Raw genomic sequence first — 18150 nt, 5'->3', positions numbered from 1 at the left:
AAGGGTAGAATGGGAATGGGATGGGGGTGAGGTGGTTGAGAAAGGGAGAATGCTAAGCAGAGCACTGGACATTTAAAAAAGCCAAGAGGGCACAGAGAAGGGGAGAAGGCAGAGTGGGGATGGAAGTATCTCAGAGCAAATTTGACCAATTTCAAAATGTCTAGATGGAAGATGAACATCTGTAGCTTCAGTGACTCTATTTAATCTTCATTTAAAAAATCTGTTTTATTTTCCAGCTTCTCTTTGTGAACACAGGCACATAAGCATGTATTGCCAGGTTTACAAACCAGGTCTCAGCTCCCCTGCGTGGCTGAGAGCATGCACGCTGAACTGTCTGCTGCTGGTCTGTCCCAGCCCCGCACAGGGGCCATTTGAGGCTGCAAGAGATTCCACAGCAGATCCCAGAGCCTCCTCTCTCCTCCACCCTTTCCCATTTGCAGACCCATCATTTCATCTCAGGTGGAGGTACAGGTCCAGTATTTTCTTCACCAATTAAATTTCCTTTAAGGTGTGTTTCATTCAGGCCAGGTATACTTGTTCATTATATACGAGCAGGCAGCTGAGGGACTATCAAAATCCAGAATTCGCTTGGATTTGCACAAAGTCACTGTATGGACCAGTGGCATACACGGTCGCTTCACAAATACATGAATTTCCCTGAAACTCAGAACTGACCTATCTGATTACAGGTATTGAATGGAACAAGTGACTGGGCCAGGGTCACATGGGCTCCCAGAGAGGACTAAAGTCCAAGCCTCTTGATTCCCAGACCTGTGGCATTGCTCCTCAACCACTTACTAATATCCTGCCCCTTCCTCCACCAAAAGAGAGAAGAGCTGGGAGAGAGAAGAGTTGGGAGAACAGAACCACCCATGTGGGGCCTCGAGGCTGTTGCTGCTGAAATCATCAGGGCAGAAGTTCAGAGCCCAAAGGGTTAATCCAGCCTCTAGAGAGTTCTGTGGTCTGGGCAACCCTTGGCCCAGGAGGCAGGAAAGGGGCTTCAGAGAGAGCAGGTGTTAGCATATGTGGTGGGGGCTTGCATCCCCTGCCCTGAGGTCTCAACACTGACTGGACACTGAAATCACCTGGGAGCTTTAAAAATGATAATGCCCAGACCCCTGTTCCAGGGAATTGGAAGTAGTTAATCTGAGGTGTGGTAGCTGGCTAAATTTTAAAAGCTTCTAATGGGGCACCTGGCTGGCTCAGTTGGTAGAGCATGAAACTCTTGATCTCAGGGTCATGAGTTCAAGCCCCACTCTAGGTATAGAGTTTACTTCAAAAACTAAAATTAAAGGGGTGCCTGGCCTCCCTCCCGCTGGGAGATGGATCCCAGCATCTGCCATTTCCCCTCTGTTAAATGAGAACATTTTCTTTTTATTTCTTTTTATTTTTTTATTTTAATTAAAAAAATTTTTTTTAATGTTTTATTTATTTTTGAGAGAGAGACAGAGTACGAGCGGGGGAGAGGCAGAGAGAGCAGGAGACAGAATCCACAAAGCAGGCTCCAGGCTCTGAGCTGTCAGCACAGAGCCCGATGCGGGGCTTGAACTCACAAACTGTGAGATCATGACCCGAGCCAAAGTCGGATGCTTAACCGACTGAGCCACCCAGGAGCCCCGAGAATATTTTCTTTTTAGAGAAAGGTTCAGGAGTGTGGCTGGGAGGTGGACAACCCCAGCCTGGAGCAAAGGTGACCGAGGTCTCAGTGGATCCTAGTGGAAAAGGAGAGAAAAAAGGGGATTGTGTCAAAGGACACAGTCAGGGTCACGCATCAAGAAGTAAGGTGTGAGTGGGGGGCCTGGGGAACTTTGTGTGCCCTGAGGCCAATCCCACAGGAGCAAGGCAGGATTGAGTAATATCCTCCCAAGAAGAGCCTCAATCATGGGATTCCAATGTTATCTGTGTGTAATGAGCAACGAACTAGAACACAGTTGCTGGAAGCCTGGAGCCGGCATGGGTATGGAGAAGCCGTTCCCTGGGATTAAACGTCTGGACACTTTCTGGAATTTCGTTCGTTCATTCATTCATTCATTCATTCGTCCAGTAGGGATTTCATTTACCAATTACAAAAATATTGATTGCGCAACTACCATGTCCCAGCCCAGGCACTGGAGCTATACCAGAGAATAAAACAGACAAAAAATCCCTCCCCTTAAGGAGCTTGTGTTCTAGTGGGGAAGACAGATGACAAACAAGATAGATAAGTGAAAATTCAGGAGGTTACACAGTTATGTATGCTAAGGAGAAAAAGTTATGCATGCTAAGGAGGTTACACAGTTATGCATGCTAAGGAGGATTGGAAACGAGGAGGGAGCTGTGAAGCTGTGATACTGGCCCCACGGAAGGCCTCACATTTGCTCAAAGTAACATTTGAGCAAGCGCTCAGGGGAAGGTGTGGAGGGAGGGGAGTCATGCAAGTGTCTGGGGAAATGTTTGCTGAGCTCCTGAAGAAGCGCAGCCTGCGTGGGCAGGAGACCCAGCACTTGGGTGGGGAAATATGAAGCGTGCCCCTCATGTGTGTATAAATGAAAACTGAAGATCATAATAAACTATATCCAGCAAATAGAAAACATATAGTTTCAAAATCCTCATCCTTTTGCATCTTCTTTCTAAGAAATTATTTATATAAATTATAGATCATAGTGCAGAACGAGACCGTAGCAACTATCTGGTGTTAGTGTCTTCCAAACTTGCTGGAAGATAAGAATCCACTGGGCTGCTTGATTTAAAGATACAGATTCCAGCCTCCCCTGCCATCCAGGCAAGGGTCCTGGGGATCTGTACAATTAACCAGAGCCCCTGGTGATGCTGTGACAGGCAAGCTCGGGAGACACAGACAGCTCAGTCTTCGTGTTTCACAAATGAGGAAATCAAGACCCAGAGAAAGGGGATGTCTTGCTCAAGGTAGAAATGATCATTCGGGCAGAGCCAGAAATAATACTCAGATTTCCCAACTCTCCCAGGTCAATAAAAGTTTTTTGCATAGCACAAAGATGGCTTATGATGTTAAAACTTGGGATGCGACAAGATACGAATCGAAAACAAACACCAGGGCAGACACCTGTTGGGAGAAGCAGATGTGCCTGGGTTGAGTAAGTGGCTTTAACCCATCCACCAAACTCAGCACTGAGAATTCTGGCAGTCAGATCTGCAGGGGAAATGGGCTGCGTTATTCCATTCATAGGGTGCAATAAACTGATACGTAATAATTTCATTTGATAAGGAAAGCTTTTTCCTTTAACAAACAAAATTTAAAACCCTTCAAACCTTTGGCCTCCTATTATGGCAATTACAGGGAAAAAGGGAAAAAGAGGAGGGAGAAAATGGCAAAAGGAGAGATCTACTCTCTTCCGGTGAGAAATATTTCTTCCATGTAATGGATCTTATATGGGCGGTCTGGAGTTATACCCAGAACTCAATGGGCCAGGAATAACTATGCGTTTGAAGGGACCCCAGGATAGGCTTCTTGTAGACAGGTCTTTCTCTGATGCTGCCCAGTGTTCTTCACAGGAATGGGGTGTGGGTCTCGAAAAGAACAATGTGACCTGTGATGAGTCATAGGACCCTCTAGACCTTTGTGGCTCCACCAGAAGAGAGGAATAATCAAGCGATGGCTCCTGAAGGGGTCAGCGGGACGCCTTCCTGAGGCCCCTTGCAGTTGTGGTGTGTAACTCACAGCCCTTCTCGGCTGGCACGGGAGCAGTGTGTTGGGGTTTGTGTGCATGTGTGAGGGTGTGTACTGTACGTGCGATAAGCACCCTGCCACACACGTGGGAACTCGAACACCACACTGCTCCCGTGTTGTGTGACTGTGTGACCACATCTGTGATTGCAGTCGCTCAGGCAAACTGGTCTCTTGGGGAAAGAAGTTTCTCTTTCCAAGCCTGCTGTGCAGGTCTGCAAGGAGACGCACAATTGCCTTTGTCGTTCGTTCTTCCTGTTGCGGACAAAAGCCCTTTCAGTTGCTGTGGAATGTACAGAAAGTTCTGTGCCGAAGGGCTGCTGGCCCTGGCCTGGAATCCTGTAAAAGGGGATCAGTGTGGGGAGCTGGCTGCTTCTACCCCAAGCTCCTGCGCTCCGCCCAGCAGGCCAGCCTGCCAGGTATCGGTGTGACGGGCAAGTGCCAAGGGGGCCCCCCAGTGCATGCCCCCACAGTGGCCTGCAACAGCCCAATCTAACTGTGACCCTGACTTACCGAGGGCCTGTCGCAGGCAGGAGTGGCACCAGGCGAGGGGCTTTGCTACCTCCTTCTAACCGTCCCAGCTCTTGAGGCTGCAGTGGTCTGCAGCCTGAAGGAACTTGTCTTCAGACAGGACAGACAGGAGCTGAAATAGAGAAGCCAGGTCACTAAAAGGAGGGGGAGAAACTCTCATAGCATAAAAGCAGGACAACAAGGCCTCAATTCTCGGTGTTTACACTTTCATTCAAAGTTTAAATGGAACAACAAAAAATTACAACTGACGCTGTGTGGGGGGAAAAATGCGCTCACCACCGCAAAACCTAATAGTGGCACAAGTGGCCTTTTCTCGTTGCTGTTTACATCCCTGGGTGTCTCCACGGTTGCAGAGCCAGAAGACTCACCACGGGGAAACCTGTTGCCAAAATGCTGTGGGGCTGTGCTATTTCAGGAGGGCAGTTTTCCCAGGTTGCTATTATCTGCATTTTTCTAACCAGGGTTGGGCAATTCATAGGGTGCTGAAGCCAACGGGTGTTGAACTTTGTTCTAGTTTCAAAATATAAACGAACAAGTGCCAATGGGAAGTGCCCAGGAACTGGTCTGAGCAAACAGCCCTGGGGGAGTCCCAAACATTGGCTTCCAGAGAGGGCTGGGAAACAGATTTGTGTGTTTGAAAGCAATGGGCGTTAGGTCTGTCAGAGCCTGAGTCCCTGGGGTGGACTACACAATTTCATAATCTTCCAAGCAGGGAGGAAAAAGCAGAGAGGAGAACAGAGGGAAGAAGGGTGTGGAGATCAGACTGGCTTTTATATGCGATCTTGTTTAAACAAGACTCTTATCAAGGAGTAATCCTAAACTTTGGTCTTTCTTATGATCTCAGCTCCTTGGGGAATGGGTATGTGACTTTTGGGTTCCAAGAGGGGGGTTAAATTTCCTCTTAGCGATAAGAGCCACAACAAGCAGATAAGGTTGATAGAAATGGGGGAGGAATTCATTCGTGTCCCGTGGGGATGTTCTTTGCTCCCCACTTTTGGGATCTGTGTTGTTTGCTGCACATGGCATGCACCAAGACTGAGAACAAAGCCAACATCTAGTTATAGAGCAACATCTGGTGGTACAGCTGTGCTGTAGGTGCTGGGGGTGCTGGTTGTACGGAGCAGGGAGCCATGCTACGGCTGTGCAAGAAGTGCCCAGTCCTGTGGTGGCCATGCAGGTGCAGGGCGTTAGTTTTTAAATCTCTATGGCATCGCTATTATGTGCCTAACGCACCGTCAGACGCTCTGGGAAAAACCCCAAGTGGTTGACATATAATTAACATTTTATTTATTTATTTATTTAAAGTTTATTTATTTTGAGAGAGGGAGTAGGGGAGGGGCAGAGAGAGAGAGGAAAAGAGAGAATCCAAAGTAGGCTCCACACCAGCAGTGTGGAGCCTGACGTGGGGCTTGAACTCATGAACTGTGAGATCATGACCTGAGCCGAAATCAAGAGTCAGATGCCTAACCGACCCAGGTGCCCTGATGTATAATTAAATGTGTCTTTACTGTATACTAAATTCACAGTACTGTGCTAGAGAAGGAACAAATGTAGCAGAGAGGCCCTGGAGTGTGTGTCAGGTGGGAAGTGGTAGTCAGGCACTGGTATCCAAACTGTCTGGGTTTGGAGCCACACTTGGCTGTGGGACTGGGTATGTTACCTCTCTTTGCCTCTGTTTTGTCACCTATAAAATAGGAATAATTCACCAGGGTTGTTGTGAGAATTAAATGTAAAGTGCTTAGCACAGTGCCTGGAACATAGTTAGTGCTCAATAGACATTGACCATCATGTATTATTATTTAAGACTCTGAGACTTGCCCTGCAGGTGTTTACAACCTAAAGCGAAAGTAAGTAAGACATGTCCTAAAATATGACATCTCAGGACCTGGTTATTGCCGACGAATGTGTTACAGATGTCAGAGGAGGGCAAAGACCCTTGAAGCAGAAGTCCTTAAGGCCTCAGGGAAGAGAGGAAGAGCCAGGCCTTCGGAATGTGGCTGGAATAAGCAGGTGAGGGCATTCTAGTTGGGAAGAAGTGGCATACACAAGGACTTGGAGGCAGGAAGATGCCAGGCCTGCTTGTACGGTGCCAGGTTGCTCTGGCTTGGCTTTAGCTAAGGTTCCATTGGGGAGTCATGAGAAAAGAAGCTGAAGATGAGGTAAATCAGAGCTAGGCAGCGGCATATGGAGTTTGAACTTTACTGTGTATGCAATAGGAAGCCAGCGGGAGGGCTTTGAGAAGGGAGTGGGATGTGCTCCTCTGCCTTCCAGGAAGGTGATCTGGGCTCACGCACTGAAGGATGTTGAGCCTACGATAACCAGATCTGCAGAGACTCTCATCAGCTTCAGCTTCCTGCTATCTAGTACGCCAGAGGGCAGGGTTGTTCAGTGTGTAAAAAGACCCTTTCTCTGTTTCTCCCGTTCCTGGAGCATTCAAGACTAGTTGGAAAGTGACCTGAGAGTGGGGATATGGTAGGGGGGGCTGCTGCCCGTCACCAAATGGAGCTAAAATCGGTGTGGCTGTGCTGTCCAATATGGCAGCCACTGGTCACGTGTGGCTATACAGCACTTGAAACGTGGCTGCTCCAAATTAAGATGGGCCATAAGGATAAAGTATATACTGGATATCAAAAGCTTAGCACAAAAAGATTGTAGACTATCTCAATAATATTTTTAATATCTTGGGTTAAAAATATTTTATTATTTATTTATTAATTCTAATTTTTTTTAATGTTTATTTATTTTTGAGAGAGAGAGAGAGAGAGACAGAGCATGAACGGGGGAGGGTTAGAGAGAGGGAGACACAGAATCCGAAGCAGGCTCCAGGCTCTGAGCTGTCAGCACAGAGCCCGACACGGGGCTCGAATCACGGACCGTGAGATCATGACCTGAGCCGAAGTCGGACACTCAACCGACTGAGCCACCCAGGCATCCCGGGTTAAAAATATTTAAAAAAATTTTTTTTTCAATGTTTTTTATTTATTTTTGGGACAGAGAGAGACAGAGCATGAACGGGGGAGGGGCAGAGAGAGAGGGAGACACAGAATCGGAAACAGGCTCCAGGCTCCGAGCCATCAGCCCAGAGCCTGATGCGGGGCTCGAACTCAGGGACCGGCGAGATCGTGACCTGGCTGAAGTCGGACGCTTAACCAACTGCGCCACCCAGGCGCCCCCCGGGTTAAAAATATTTAAAAAATTAATTTCACTTGTTACTTTTTACTTTTTTATGTGGCCACTAGAAAATTTACAATACACATGCAGGTCACATTATATTTCTGTTAGTCTAGAGGGATAGGGACTGGTTGATTTATGACATGGTTACTTATTAGAGCTGTAACTATATACTCTGTATTAGCCTGAGTAGGGTGCCTGACTTCTAAAAAAGCCAGCGTCAGATTTGAACCAAATCAGCATTATGCTCATGATAAGAAGTTCAGGGAGGAAACAGTGTATCATTGCTTGCGGTCATTTTTCCAGACTTCTCTAAAAGTTGGCTTCAAAACTCTGACTTTGAGCTGCGGCAGGAAGATTGTAGGACACAGTATTGTGGAGGCTACGTTGAGGAGAAAGTCTTCACCCATGAGAGTAAAGGGAGAAGCTTCTAGGACACAAGGGGTGCTAGGTCATAGTTTCCTGGACCTTCTGTGGGTAGCATGTAGGGTGGGCCTGCCTGTGAACACTACCAATGCTCAAGGGTTAGGAGTTACTAGAGAGTCTGGGGTCAACAGGCCTCTGAAAACATGTTGTATGTAAAGGAAATACATGGAGCTGTTTTAAAAGCTTATCTCAAGGTTTTCTAATCACGGATAAATTTTTTTTCCTCCAGTGCTTTTCAGGAGTTTTCTAACTTTCTACAGTGAATAAATAAGTGAAAGAAACTTTTTTTTTTTTTTTTTTTTTTTTTAAGAGCAAGAAGGGAACTGTCGTAGGTTCTCCAAAGCTACTCTTGACCCTTCTGGTCAAGAAGGGGATATAGACAAGACAGCTATAAGTCCCCCAGGCTCGAAGTAAAGCAAGTCTGGATGGAGAGAGTTTCTTTTTGTGAGGGTTTGAGGGGATCCATCAGCAGCCCATGTAGGCAGGTCTGACTGCTGATGTGTGTTAAAGTTAAGGGTGTTCAGGAGACATGCAGAACTGCACTCAAACTCTCAGTGTACAAGTGACCATCTGTGTGTACTTGGCAGGACATCCACCATTTCCAGGCCTCAGATTCCTCATGCTGTGTTGGTAAGACCTTTAAGGATACTAAATACCAGATAAATGCTAGCTGTCACTACAATGGAATTTAGCCTTTCAAATACTCATTCTAACAGTAATGGAATGACCTTTTTAAAAAGTTTTCTAGGCTCCAAGAGGGGTATTTCACAAGTCTTTCTTTCCAGATAAAACTGGAAGGGGACAGGTTGCAGAAAGGCCTGTACAGAGATAGGAAGCTCAGCTACGTGGGTCACCCAGCCGCACACATGCTCTGTTCCAATGCCTGACATTCCATTCCCCATGTCAGAGGCCCTGAGGAAAGCTTGTGGTTCTAGAATCTCTAATTAGGAAAAGCCAGAATAATGGTAAACATTTTTACAGGGTTCTGATATCAACAACCTGCCAGTCATGGAGGCCAAGAAAACAATACATCAGCCTCTAAACATCCCAGCTGGTGTTAATCGGGGGCTCTAGTTGGCTTGATGCCAGCTCTAATAATTGGACAGCATTTCACTGTCCAACTTTGGGACAATCACAGTTGTCATTTTATTGTGAATGGGTTCAATGTTCAGAAGGAAATAGGGCATTTCCCCACCATTCCTGTTTTTTTTTTTCACTTTCTTTATGGTGGTAAAATACACATAACACAAAATTTACCATTTTCACCATTTTTAAGTATACAGTTCAGTGGTATTAAATCTATTCTATCTTCCATCTCTATGATTTTGATGACTCTAAGTACCTCATGTAAGTGAAATCACACAGTATTTGTCTTTTTGTGACGGGCTTGTTTCACTTACCATACCTTCCTCAAAGGTCATCCATGTTGTGGCATACTGCAGAATTTCCTTTTTAAAACTGAATAATGTTCCATTGTATGTATACACTATAATTTGCTTTTCCATTCATTGGTTGATGGACACCTGGTTGCTTCCACATTTTAGTTACTGTGAATAATGCTGCTTTGAACATGGGTATACAAGTACCTCTTTGAGACCCTGCTTTCAATTTTTTGGGTACATACCCAGCAGTGGAATTTCTAGATCATAGGGTAGTTCTAGTTTTAATTTTTGGAGGAAACGCCATACTCTTTTTCACAGCAGCTGTACATTTTACATTCTCTGCAGCAGTGCACAAGGGTTCCAATTTCTCCACATCCTGGTCAACACTTGTTTTCTGTTTTGTCAATAGTAGCCATCCTCATGGGTTTGATGTTAATAATAAACTGCTTCAGAACTCTCCATATGTTTTTATTTAATATCTTAAAGTGTTTCATCTCCACTCGGATGGCAGGCTCTTGTTAATTCTTGGCTTGCTGCATTGTACCTGTTCTTTCTCCCCTAGTGTCATTCTCTAGGCAAGTAGGGGCTGGTGAAGAAGGACACCACCCACAACTGAATCCACCAGGAAGATGGATTCTCTCTGGGCCGTAGGTCGCTGTCACAGCGCCATGAGCACAGGAGCCCTGATGGTGCGTGGAAGAATGAAACCAGTTCACAACAGACCTGTCGACCCAAGATAAATCACACATGGATCACATATACTATTACAATGCCTTAACTCAGTAGTTCTCAGCCCAGTGAGCAATTTTGACCCCCAGGGGGCATTTGGCAATGTCTGAAGACATTTTTGTGTGTGTCACAGCTGAGTGGAAGAGACAATAGGCAGTGAGGGTACTACTGGCATCTAGTGGGTAGAACCCAGGGATGCTGTTAATCATCCCTAACCATAGGAGGGTCCCATCCTCCCACCTCTACCCCCCCCACACAGAAAGAACAATCTGGTCTAATATGTCAATATTAGCAATAGTGCTGAGGTGGAGGAACCCTGAGTTGAGCTGACTCAACAATTGATGCCCTCCATTCTATGCCCCTCACCCACATATCCAACCGTCACTTCCCACCTGCACTCCTGCTTCTCTTAGACAGGTCTTGTCTCTATGCCTAAACCTGCCTTTCTCAGTTCTGACCTCTGTGCCTTTTTTCTTGTGGTTCCCTCTGCCTGGAATGCCCCCCTGTGCACTCTCTGGACCCTGTCTTTTCTTCAAAACGCAAGCGGCTCTTCTGCTGTGAATGTGTCTTCAACCTCCCGAGTCACAGTGACCTCTCTGACCTTTCTCGGAAGCAAGAACAGCTATCTCACAGTGCCCAGGAGGGTGGCCATTAGATGATAGGTGGAGTGTAAGCTCCTTGAGAGTAGGAACCGGGGTTTAATGTGTGTAGATACATATACGTGTCCTCCGTAGTGTTTAAGGTTCTCACTACAGAGTGCTGAATAACAACACACCTGCACTGTCCAAAGTTTTTCCCTGCTGTTCTACTGAGAACAGTACTTATTCTTATAGTACTTGTTTCTGTACTATGAGAAAAATGGAAGAAAGGTAGAAAACTGGTTGGCTGAGGTTTGGGAATACATCTGATGTAGTAGGATTTGACCTGCATAGCCCAACGATGATAATTTTACAAATTTTCAGCTCTTTATTATTTTTATTATTTTATTATTTTTTAAATATATTTTTTTGACATTTATTTAGAGACAGAAAGTAGGAGCAGAGAAGGGGCAGAGAGAGGGAGAGAGAGAGAGGATCCCAAGCAGGCTTTGCACTGCCTGCGCAGAGCCCGGTGTAGGGCTCAAACCCACGAACCGTGAGATCGTGACCTGGGTGGGAATCAAGAGTCAGACACTCAACCAACTGAGCCATCCAGATGCCCCCCTCCCCCCAGCTCTTTAGATTAGATAAACAGCTACTAATTCTTCGTATAAAAAGTCGGTGAGGACACACATGAGTAAATAAATAACATGAGAAAATAAATGTAACACTGTTTGCCAAACTGCAAGTCCGATAGCAGGACAATAGGGACGAAGGCTGACTTTCTTCATTTCCCCAGTGTCAGAACAAGAGCTTTACCAGCCTAAGGAGTGACGCAGACCAACCTTTATGACCCTATGACATTCTATTCCCTTTGATTATACTGCACACTTTGAGCTGAAAAATCTGTGTGTGTGTGTGGTGAGGGGTGGGTGGTGGTGGTGGGGTGTGGGGTTGCACAGATGGAGACAAAGAACTTTTAAAAGGAAAAGAATGAGCCATGGTGTTCAGGTGTGAGTGTGAATTGTAGTTCTTTATGTCCTAGCGATGAAACTGTAGAGGCAATCTCTTTACCTTGTTGAGCCTTAGTTCAGCTTCTCATCTGTAAAGTGGGACTCTAGCCTCTGTCTTGCTCTAGTGAGGATTAACAATGCAAATTGGCTGGCACAGTGTGCGGTAAATTAGTAAACTTACAAATGTTCTTTTTCTCTGTTTCACTTTCCTTCCCTTCTTAGCCAACAATGATATAATAACATTAGTAACAATAGTAACAATATAATACTTTATATGTTCTAAGAATTTTCATATTATTTGAATTTTATCAGTCTCTTTTTTTTAATATTTTTAAAAATGTTTTATTTATTTTTGAGAGAGAGAGAGAGAGTATCAGCGGTGGAGGGGCAGAGAGAGAGGGAGACACAGAATCTGAAACAGGCCCCAGGCTCTGAGCTGTCAGCACAGAGCCCGATGTGAGGCTTGAACCCATGGACAGCGAGATCATGACCTGAGCTGAAGTCTTAACTGACTTAACTGACTGAGCTACCCAGGCGCCCCAAGTTTTATCAGTCTCTTTAAGTAGCAGAAGTAAGGTAAACCCCATTAGCCAGATGAAGGGACACCTCCAAGGTCAGAGTTGCAATGAAGTCATAGAAATAACATAGTTACAATTTCCTAGAGGTCCCTTCAGCAAACCTAGAAATGGGTTGTTTTCCTGCAAACTAGCTTTCCTTCCCTACAACTTTTTCTTTTCCCTTTCTCCCTCCTTCCTTCCATTTTTTTTTTTTTTTTTTAATTTACAGGTGGGTGGGAAGGAACACTATGTTCCTATACATTCTTTCCTTAGGCAACCTCAGCTATGCACTGGTCTATAATTACCATCTATATGTAGATGACTCATACAAAGATTTTTAGAGCCGTCTTTTGTGTTCCAGGCTGGTATATCCAGCTTGCTGCCTATTCACCATCAACTCTTAGAGTTTTCACATGCACCCAAAGTTCAGCAAATGCGTATCCAGTCCTGCAGTTCTCCTGCTTCAAACCCTCCAATTCTTTCCACTGTCCATAGCCTAATATAGTGTGAGTCATCTTGGCCCTGCTACCTCCCCGGCATCACCTTGCATCAGTCACCTGTGGAAACCCACTTAGAACCCCAGAAATGGTATGAAGATTCTTTTAAACTGAAGACATGTGAGATTCAGAAAGAAGGCTTCTTAGAGTTTCCCTTATCTGACTAAATGCAGCAATTTCTGGGAGATAAGGATGCCACAGATTCCCTCTTCAGGGTGGTTTTGCTCCTGGATATGAGACCAAGAGTTATTAACCTACTATGAACTCTCTTTCTAGGGGAGTTTTATGACCATGATGAAGTCAGCAAGACCAGTTATACCTGCATGAACAAACATTATCACAACTTTTTTGATCTCCCATTTGTTCTTCTAGAAACCCATTTGTCTCATCTAAAGAAGCTTATTTGTTCTTTTCATAGAGACCTTCCCCCCATTTCTTTTCCCTACTAAATTAGATATATAAACCTCTGACTTTAACCATTTATCAGGCTACTTCTTTTGTAAGCCCCCACATATATATATATGAATAATTTTTTCTCCTGTTAAGCTATCTTTTGTTAGTTTAATTTGCAGCCTGCTAGCACTGAACCTAAGAGGGTAGAGGAAAAGATTTTCCTCCCTGACATGCCCTTGATCTCTGTGCTCAACTACACTGGCTTTCTTTTAGTCTCATGACTCTTCCTTTTTCACAGACTTCTGCCTAGAATTTTTCTCTTCCAGGAATGTTTTTCCCTTTCATTGGCACCTATTTAATTATTCTCATCTTTCAGAACTCAGTTCAAATAGCACCTCCTAAGGACCTTCTCTGAGCTTCCAATTGTAGGTTCTCAGGGCATCCTATATTTTTCCTTTGTAGCACTCTCATTATAGTCACAATAAAAATTTGTAGTATTATTTAATTAATGTCTTCTCCCCCCCAGTGTAAGCTTCTTGGTGGTGGAGATCCTGTCTATTATTCTCATATTGTATTCTAAGTTCCTGGCACAAAGTGGGCTCTCCAGAAAAACAAACTATGGAATGAATGAATGCACGTAACTCTACATGTAACAGACTAGAACCTCCACAATACCCCTTTCAAACAAAGACATGTGGAGCCCCTACATCACAGTTCTTTGAAGGACAGTCAGATAAGTGGGGCAAAGGAATCTCAAAATAGCCAATGCTAGTGTGGGAAAAGCTGTTACTCTATAGGGACAAATGTTCTGGTCATGGATTAGGTGACAGTTTATCTGAGAAAGGTTGACCCAGAAAACCATCCTGTAACATGCAACATGCATGAGGGAACCAGATCAAATCTAAAAATAGCTTTATCACTGGAATTGGAAACACTTCAGTGAGGACTCAGTCTCTCTGCTTGCAAACTCTACCCCTAAGGAGACTTTTACCTTTTTTATTGAACCACAGAATCCCAGGATGGTAGTGCTAAGATATAGGCCTGCTGCTCTCATTTTAAACGAGAAAATTAGGTCCAAAGAGGCTTAGCAACTTCTCCCATATCACCCAGGTAGTCGTTTGCAGAACCAGGGCTCAGACAGGGACTGTCTGCTTCTCCTTCACAGTGATGCTTGGATTTCACACCTCCTAGGTTTTAGACATCTTGGGAGGTGAAGACCCTGCAAGATTTATGTTTTTGTGGGTCACTCAAATAGGAGACCAGGAGAGCTGGACTTATTTTCCATTTCTTTGGTCCACTGTCAAAATGAGCAAAAGTTTGGGTTAGGGGATTTCTGGCCAACCATTCAAGGTCCAGGGGAGGGATACCTGGACGGGAGTCTGGACTGTGGCAGCATGAAGGGCAGGAGCTGGGATTCTGAGGTTTGGTCTTAGCTTTGCCACCTGAGAGCTTGGGCTATCTCCTGGGCAACACTCTTGTCTCTCTAAATATTTGTTAAATAGGTTAATAATACTTGCGCTTCAGGCTACTGTGAAACTCAAATATGATAACACACTAACGACGTTTAGCCCAATGTCTGGCATCTGGTGGTCAATATATCCTAATTCAAACCCTTAAACATTTATGGGAGGTCTGCTTTAAAGGTAAGCAGTTGGGGAAAGTAGAGTAACTACAAGAGAGGGGAAAAGTCAGCCCTACTTCTAAATGACACACTCTCTTTACATATGTTAATATATTTAATCCAGTTGCAGTCAAGTCCTGCCAGGCTGCTGAGCCTCTTTCAGTAATTTTGCATATCTGCTCTCTGATCCATTAGTCACAGGGTTTACAGTTCACCTTCTGGAGCAATCCTACTTCCCTCATTCCCAAATTCTCAAGTAGCTTATCCACGTAACAACCAATCACTGACAAAGAGTACTCGTGGTTAGGAGAAGACTGAAGGGGTCCTTTTTTAAGTCTCTGTGACTATGGTATAAAAACTATTTTGAGTTGGAATGCAAATATTTTCAGTTCCTGAAATCCCTTATCTGCCTAAAAGCAGAGCCTCCCAAAAGAACTTAATAGTCATAAATCCCCTCCCCAGGTGCCACTAATCTTCCCAGAGAAGTCAGCACCATGCCCAAACAGACACTGTCGCAAAACTATCCTGAGTCCCATTCACTCCCTTAAGGGCCCATTTATTTTTTCCATACTGTGCCCTTCTCCTTCTCCCCTGATTCATCTCTTAGGATGGCATGCAATCCCCAAATTCTAATCGCCCCTTTGAATCACACGGCTTTGTGAACTCCCATACACATGAGATTAAAATCATCTTTTCTCTTGCTAAGCTCTTTTGTCAGTTTGACTCACAGGTCCCAAGCTTTAAATTTAAGGGGGTAGAGGTAAAGTTTTTCTTTCCCAACAAGATCATGGGAGCACCATGTTGTTCATAAATCAAAAACAAAAACAAACAAAAACCATAAAATAAGCGCAAGAAAGTATACTTTATTCTATTATAGTGTTTTCTTTTTTTCTTTCCCTCAAACATTAGATTGCTTCAAAAGCATTTTCTTTGGTGCCTCTGCTTTACTAGGGCCTGTGCACATCTGCATATTGGGTAATCCAACCCTGGGCATTGTTAGTCCTAATTTTACAAAAAGGCTAGGAGTTCAGGACACATAATTGGTAAGGAGTGGAGTGAGGATAAAGTCCCATACTGTTGAAGGAGTAAAAGCTTCTACTACACATCATTAATGAACCCTTTGGATTGTTTCCAGTTCTTCTCTGTGATAAAGGGCATGAAGACAAACATCTTTGGGCATGAAGCTCTGGGCATATACGCCTCCATAGACTTCTGTAGCATAGGTTTTTAGCAGTGGAATGTTAAATTCAAAGCCTATCAACACTTTTAACATCTGACTGTGTTTGAAAGTTATCTGGTGATATTTTCTCATTTCTTAGGAATCAGAAAATCTAGCACTTGAACTTGCCTTTATTTGTGGTCTTTGCTTCTACTTCCAGAGATGAAACTTTGTTGAGGGAAAATGATACAAAACTTGGAAATAAGGCAGAGATGTTTGTGTGATGTTTTAATATCACCTGAGAATGTGTCCTAATAGGCCAAACTAGGGCTCAGCTGATTTGCTGAGGAATATAACTTCATTTGAAGAACAATGATTGTTATTGTCATTTTAACAATTTCATAGTTTCTGAGGTCCTGCTCCCTCACAAGGACTCCCTAGAGTAGAGAGCAGCCCCCAGATCAAGAACCTCACAGAAAACAGAAGTTTGAGATACTTTGTGCCACCCTGACCTTCTGAGTTCAGAGTTGCTTTAACCAACCAGTGAATTTTGGCCAAAATCTGGCAAATTTGGCTCATTTTCAGAGTTCTTATGCGTCAAAATCTGGTGGTCACACCTATCTGTCCATTGTGGATGAGATGTGTGTGTGTGTGTGTGTGCGTGTGTGTGTGTGTGTGTTTTGTCTTTCAAAAGTTAGAAGCAGAAAATGTGGCTCTCTAAGTCATGTCTGTGTGCCTGTTGGAAACCGCTAGGACCTGTCTTTCGGGGGAGAGTTGAAAGGCCTGGACTGGGTCCCAGAGGTGCTGACCAGAGAGAAGTCCAGGTAGATGAATTTGGAAGTTAAATGTTCATCTTCCAGCTTAAAGGCTGGGAGCCTGGGTAAGGCTCTGGGGAACCACTGTTGTGCTGGGAAGTCCGAGAAAAGTCTCCAAAGGTGAAGTGGAGACCTGGGCTTGCAGGCTTAGGTCAACATTTCTTTGTTTAAGGAATTCCACAGGATGGAACCATGCAAGATCTCCAGAGTGGGTGGGGAGAAAATAGTGGCTCACACTTTCTGCCTCTCTAGTTGTGCACTCTCAGAAGTGTTTACCTACACAAGTTTACTTTTGATTTTTGTTTATGGTAGGCACATGTGTTAGTGTCTGTGTTTGTTTCTGACCCATGGTTAAAGTTACAGCACTGGAGCTTGTGGTTCTTGTTTGTGCATCTGTATGTGAGGAAAACCTTTGCCCTTCCCCACAGAGGAAAAGTGATTGGCCATGTATGATGATCTGTCTGTACATCTGTGATTGGCTTTGTTGAGGGATAGTTGGTTAACAGATCACAGGAACCTGTCACTCAGACTTATAATGGGGATCTCAAGAGAAGGAAAAGAAATGCAAATAGGCATTGAGGTAACAATTAGCAGTCTGTTCAAGAAATGAATCTGGGATTTTTTAAAAAAACATTTTGTTTTTAAGTAATCTCTACACCCAACATGGTGCTCGAACTCACAACCCCAAGATCAAAAGCCGTATGCTCTATCTACTGAGCTAGCCAGGTGCCCTAAAGCCAGTATTTTAAAAAATCAGGGATGGTAAGACATACAGACATGGAAACAACTGTCATGAAAAGAAGTTTATACTCACAGATTCCTAGAAACAGGAGGCTAGGCATGTGACATAGGGCCACATGGGGAAGCACCATGCTGATCAAGAGACAGAAGCCAAGAATACAGCCCAAAGCCTTTATTGTGGTTCATAGGAAGGAATGGGTGAGGCAGGGTAGATGTACTGAGTAAACTTAGCATTGGATGGTTTGAGTAATTTTGCTGGGCTTTGGGCTATAGTCCCTATTTGTCTGGCACTTAGTGCTGAGGTGGTTTAGGGCAGGGGAAATACTGGCTTGGTGTGTGAAGAGTTTGATAAAAGAGATGGTCAGGTGTAGGCTCTGGACTGGTTGCTTTGTATATCAAAGAGACTCTTAGAGTGGAGTGTTTGCTCTCTAGGGATTGGCTAGCCCTGGGAGGTGTAGTCTGTCCAGGATCAAGGCTTCAAATGCCAGAGCATTTTGATTATGAATACAGAAAATAAAGTCTACACAGTCATAAGAAAGTACTAAGGTGAACTGCTATGAAGTATTTTTAATATTTGATAAATGAATGCAAAATTATATCTGGATCCACATTCACTGATACTCTCAATAGAGGTGAATCCTTGATAGTTAAGACCGATTTGATAATTTTGGCTTAAAAACAGCTTTACAGCTTCAGCTTCATTTTATCCACAGTGTGGGGTGTAATATAAATGTATATCTCATCTTAGGCAAGACTCGGGTTTTGGTTTTTTTTTTTTCTTGTCTTGTTTTCTTTGGAAAGCTTAATTGATTTGAACTTTCTAATTTTTTGATACTGGTTTTACAGGTCAAATAA

At 44.2% G+C, this 18150-nt stretch overlaps 1 protein-coding gene across 1 annotated transcript in view; it reads left to right on the top strand.

Moving 5' to 3' along the window:
* Positions 1 to 6083: 6083 nt before the first annotated feature.
* The window catches only part of LOC109498520, a 43586-nt gene continuing 31519 nt past the window's right edge, over positions 6084 to 18150 (top strand). The window contains exons 1-2 of the mRNA XM_023252183.1: positions 6084 to 6223; positions 7704 to 7798. Coding sequence (XP_023107951.1) covers positions 6084 to 6223; positions 7704 to 7798 — 235 coding nt within the window. The remainder of the gene's footprint in view (positions 6224 to 7703; positions 7799 to 18150) is intronic.

This window comes from Felis catus, chromosome A3 (assembly GCF_018350175.1).
Source record: "Felis catus isolate Fca126 chromosome A3, F.catus_Fca126_mat1.0, whole genome shotgun sequence".
NCBI classification, from domain to species: Eukaryota; Metazoa; Chordata; class Mammalia; order Carnivora; family Felidae; genus Felis; species Felis catus.
The sequence above is the reverse complement of the archived record's forward strand: the minus strand, read 5'-3'. Positions and strand labels throughout refer to the sequence as shown.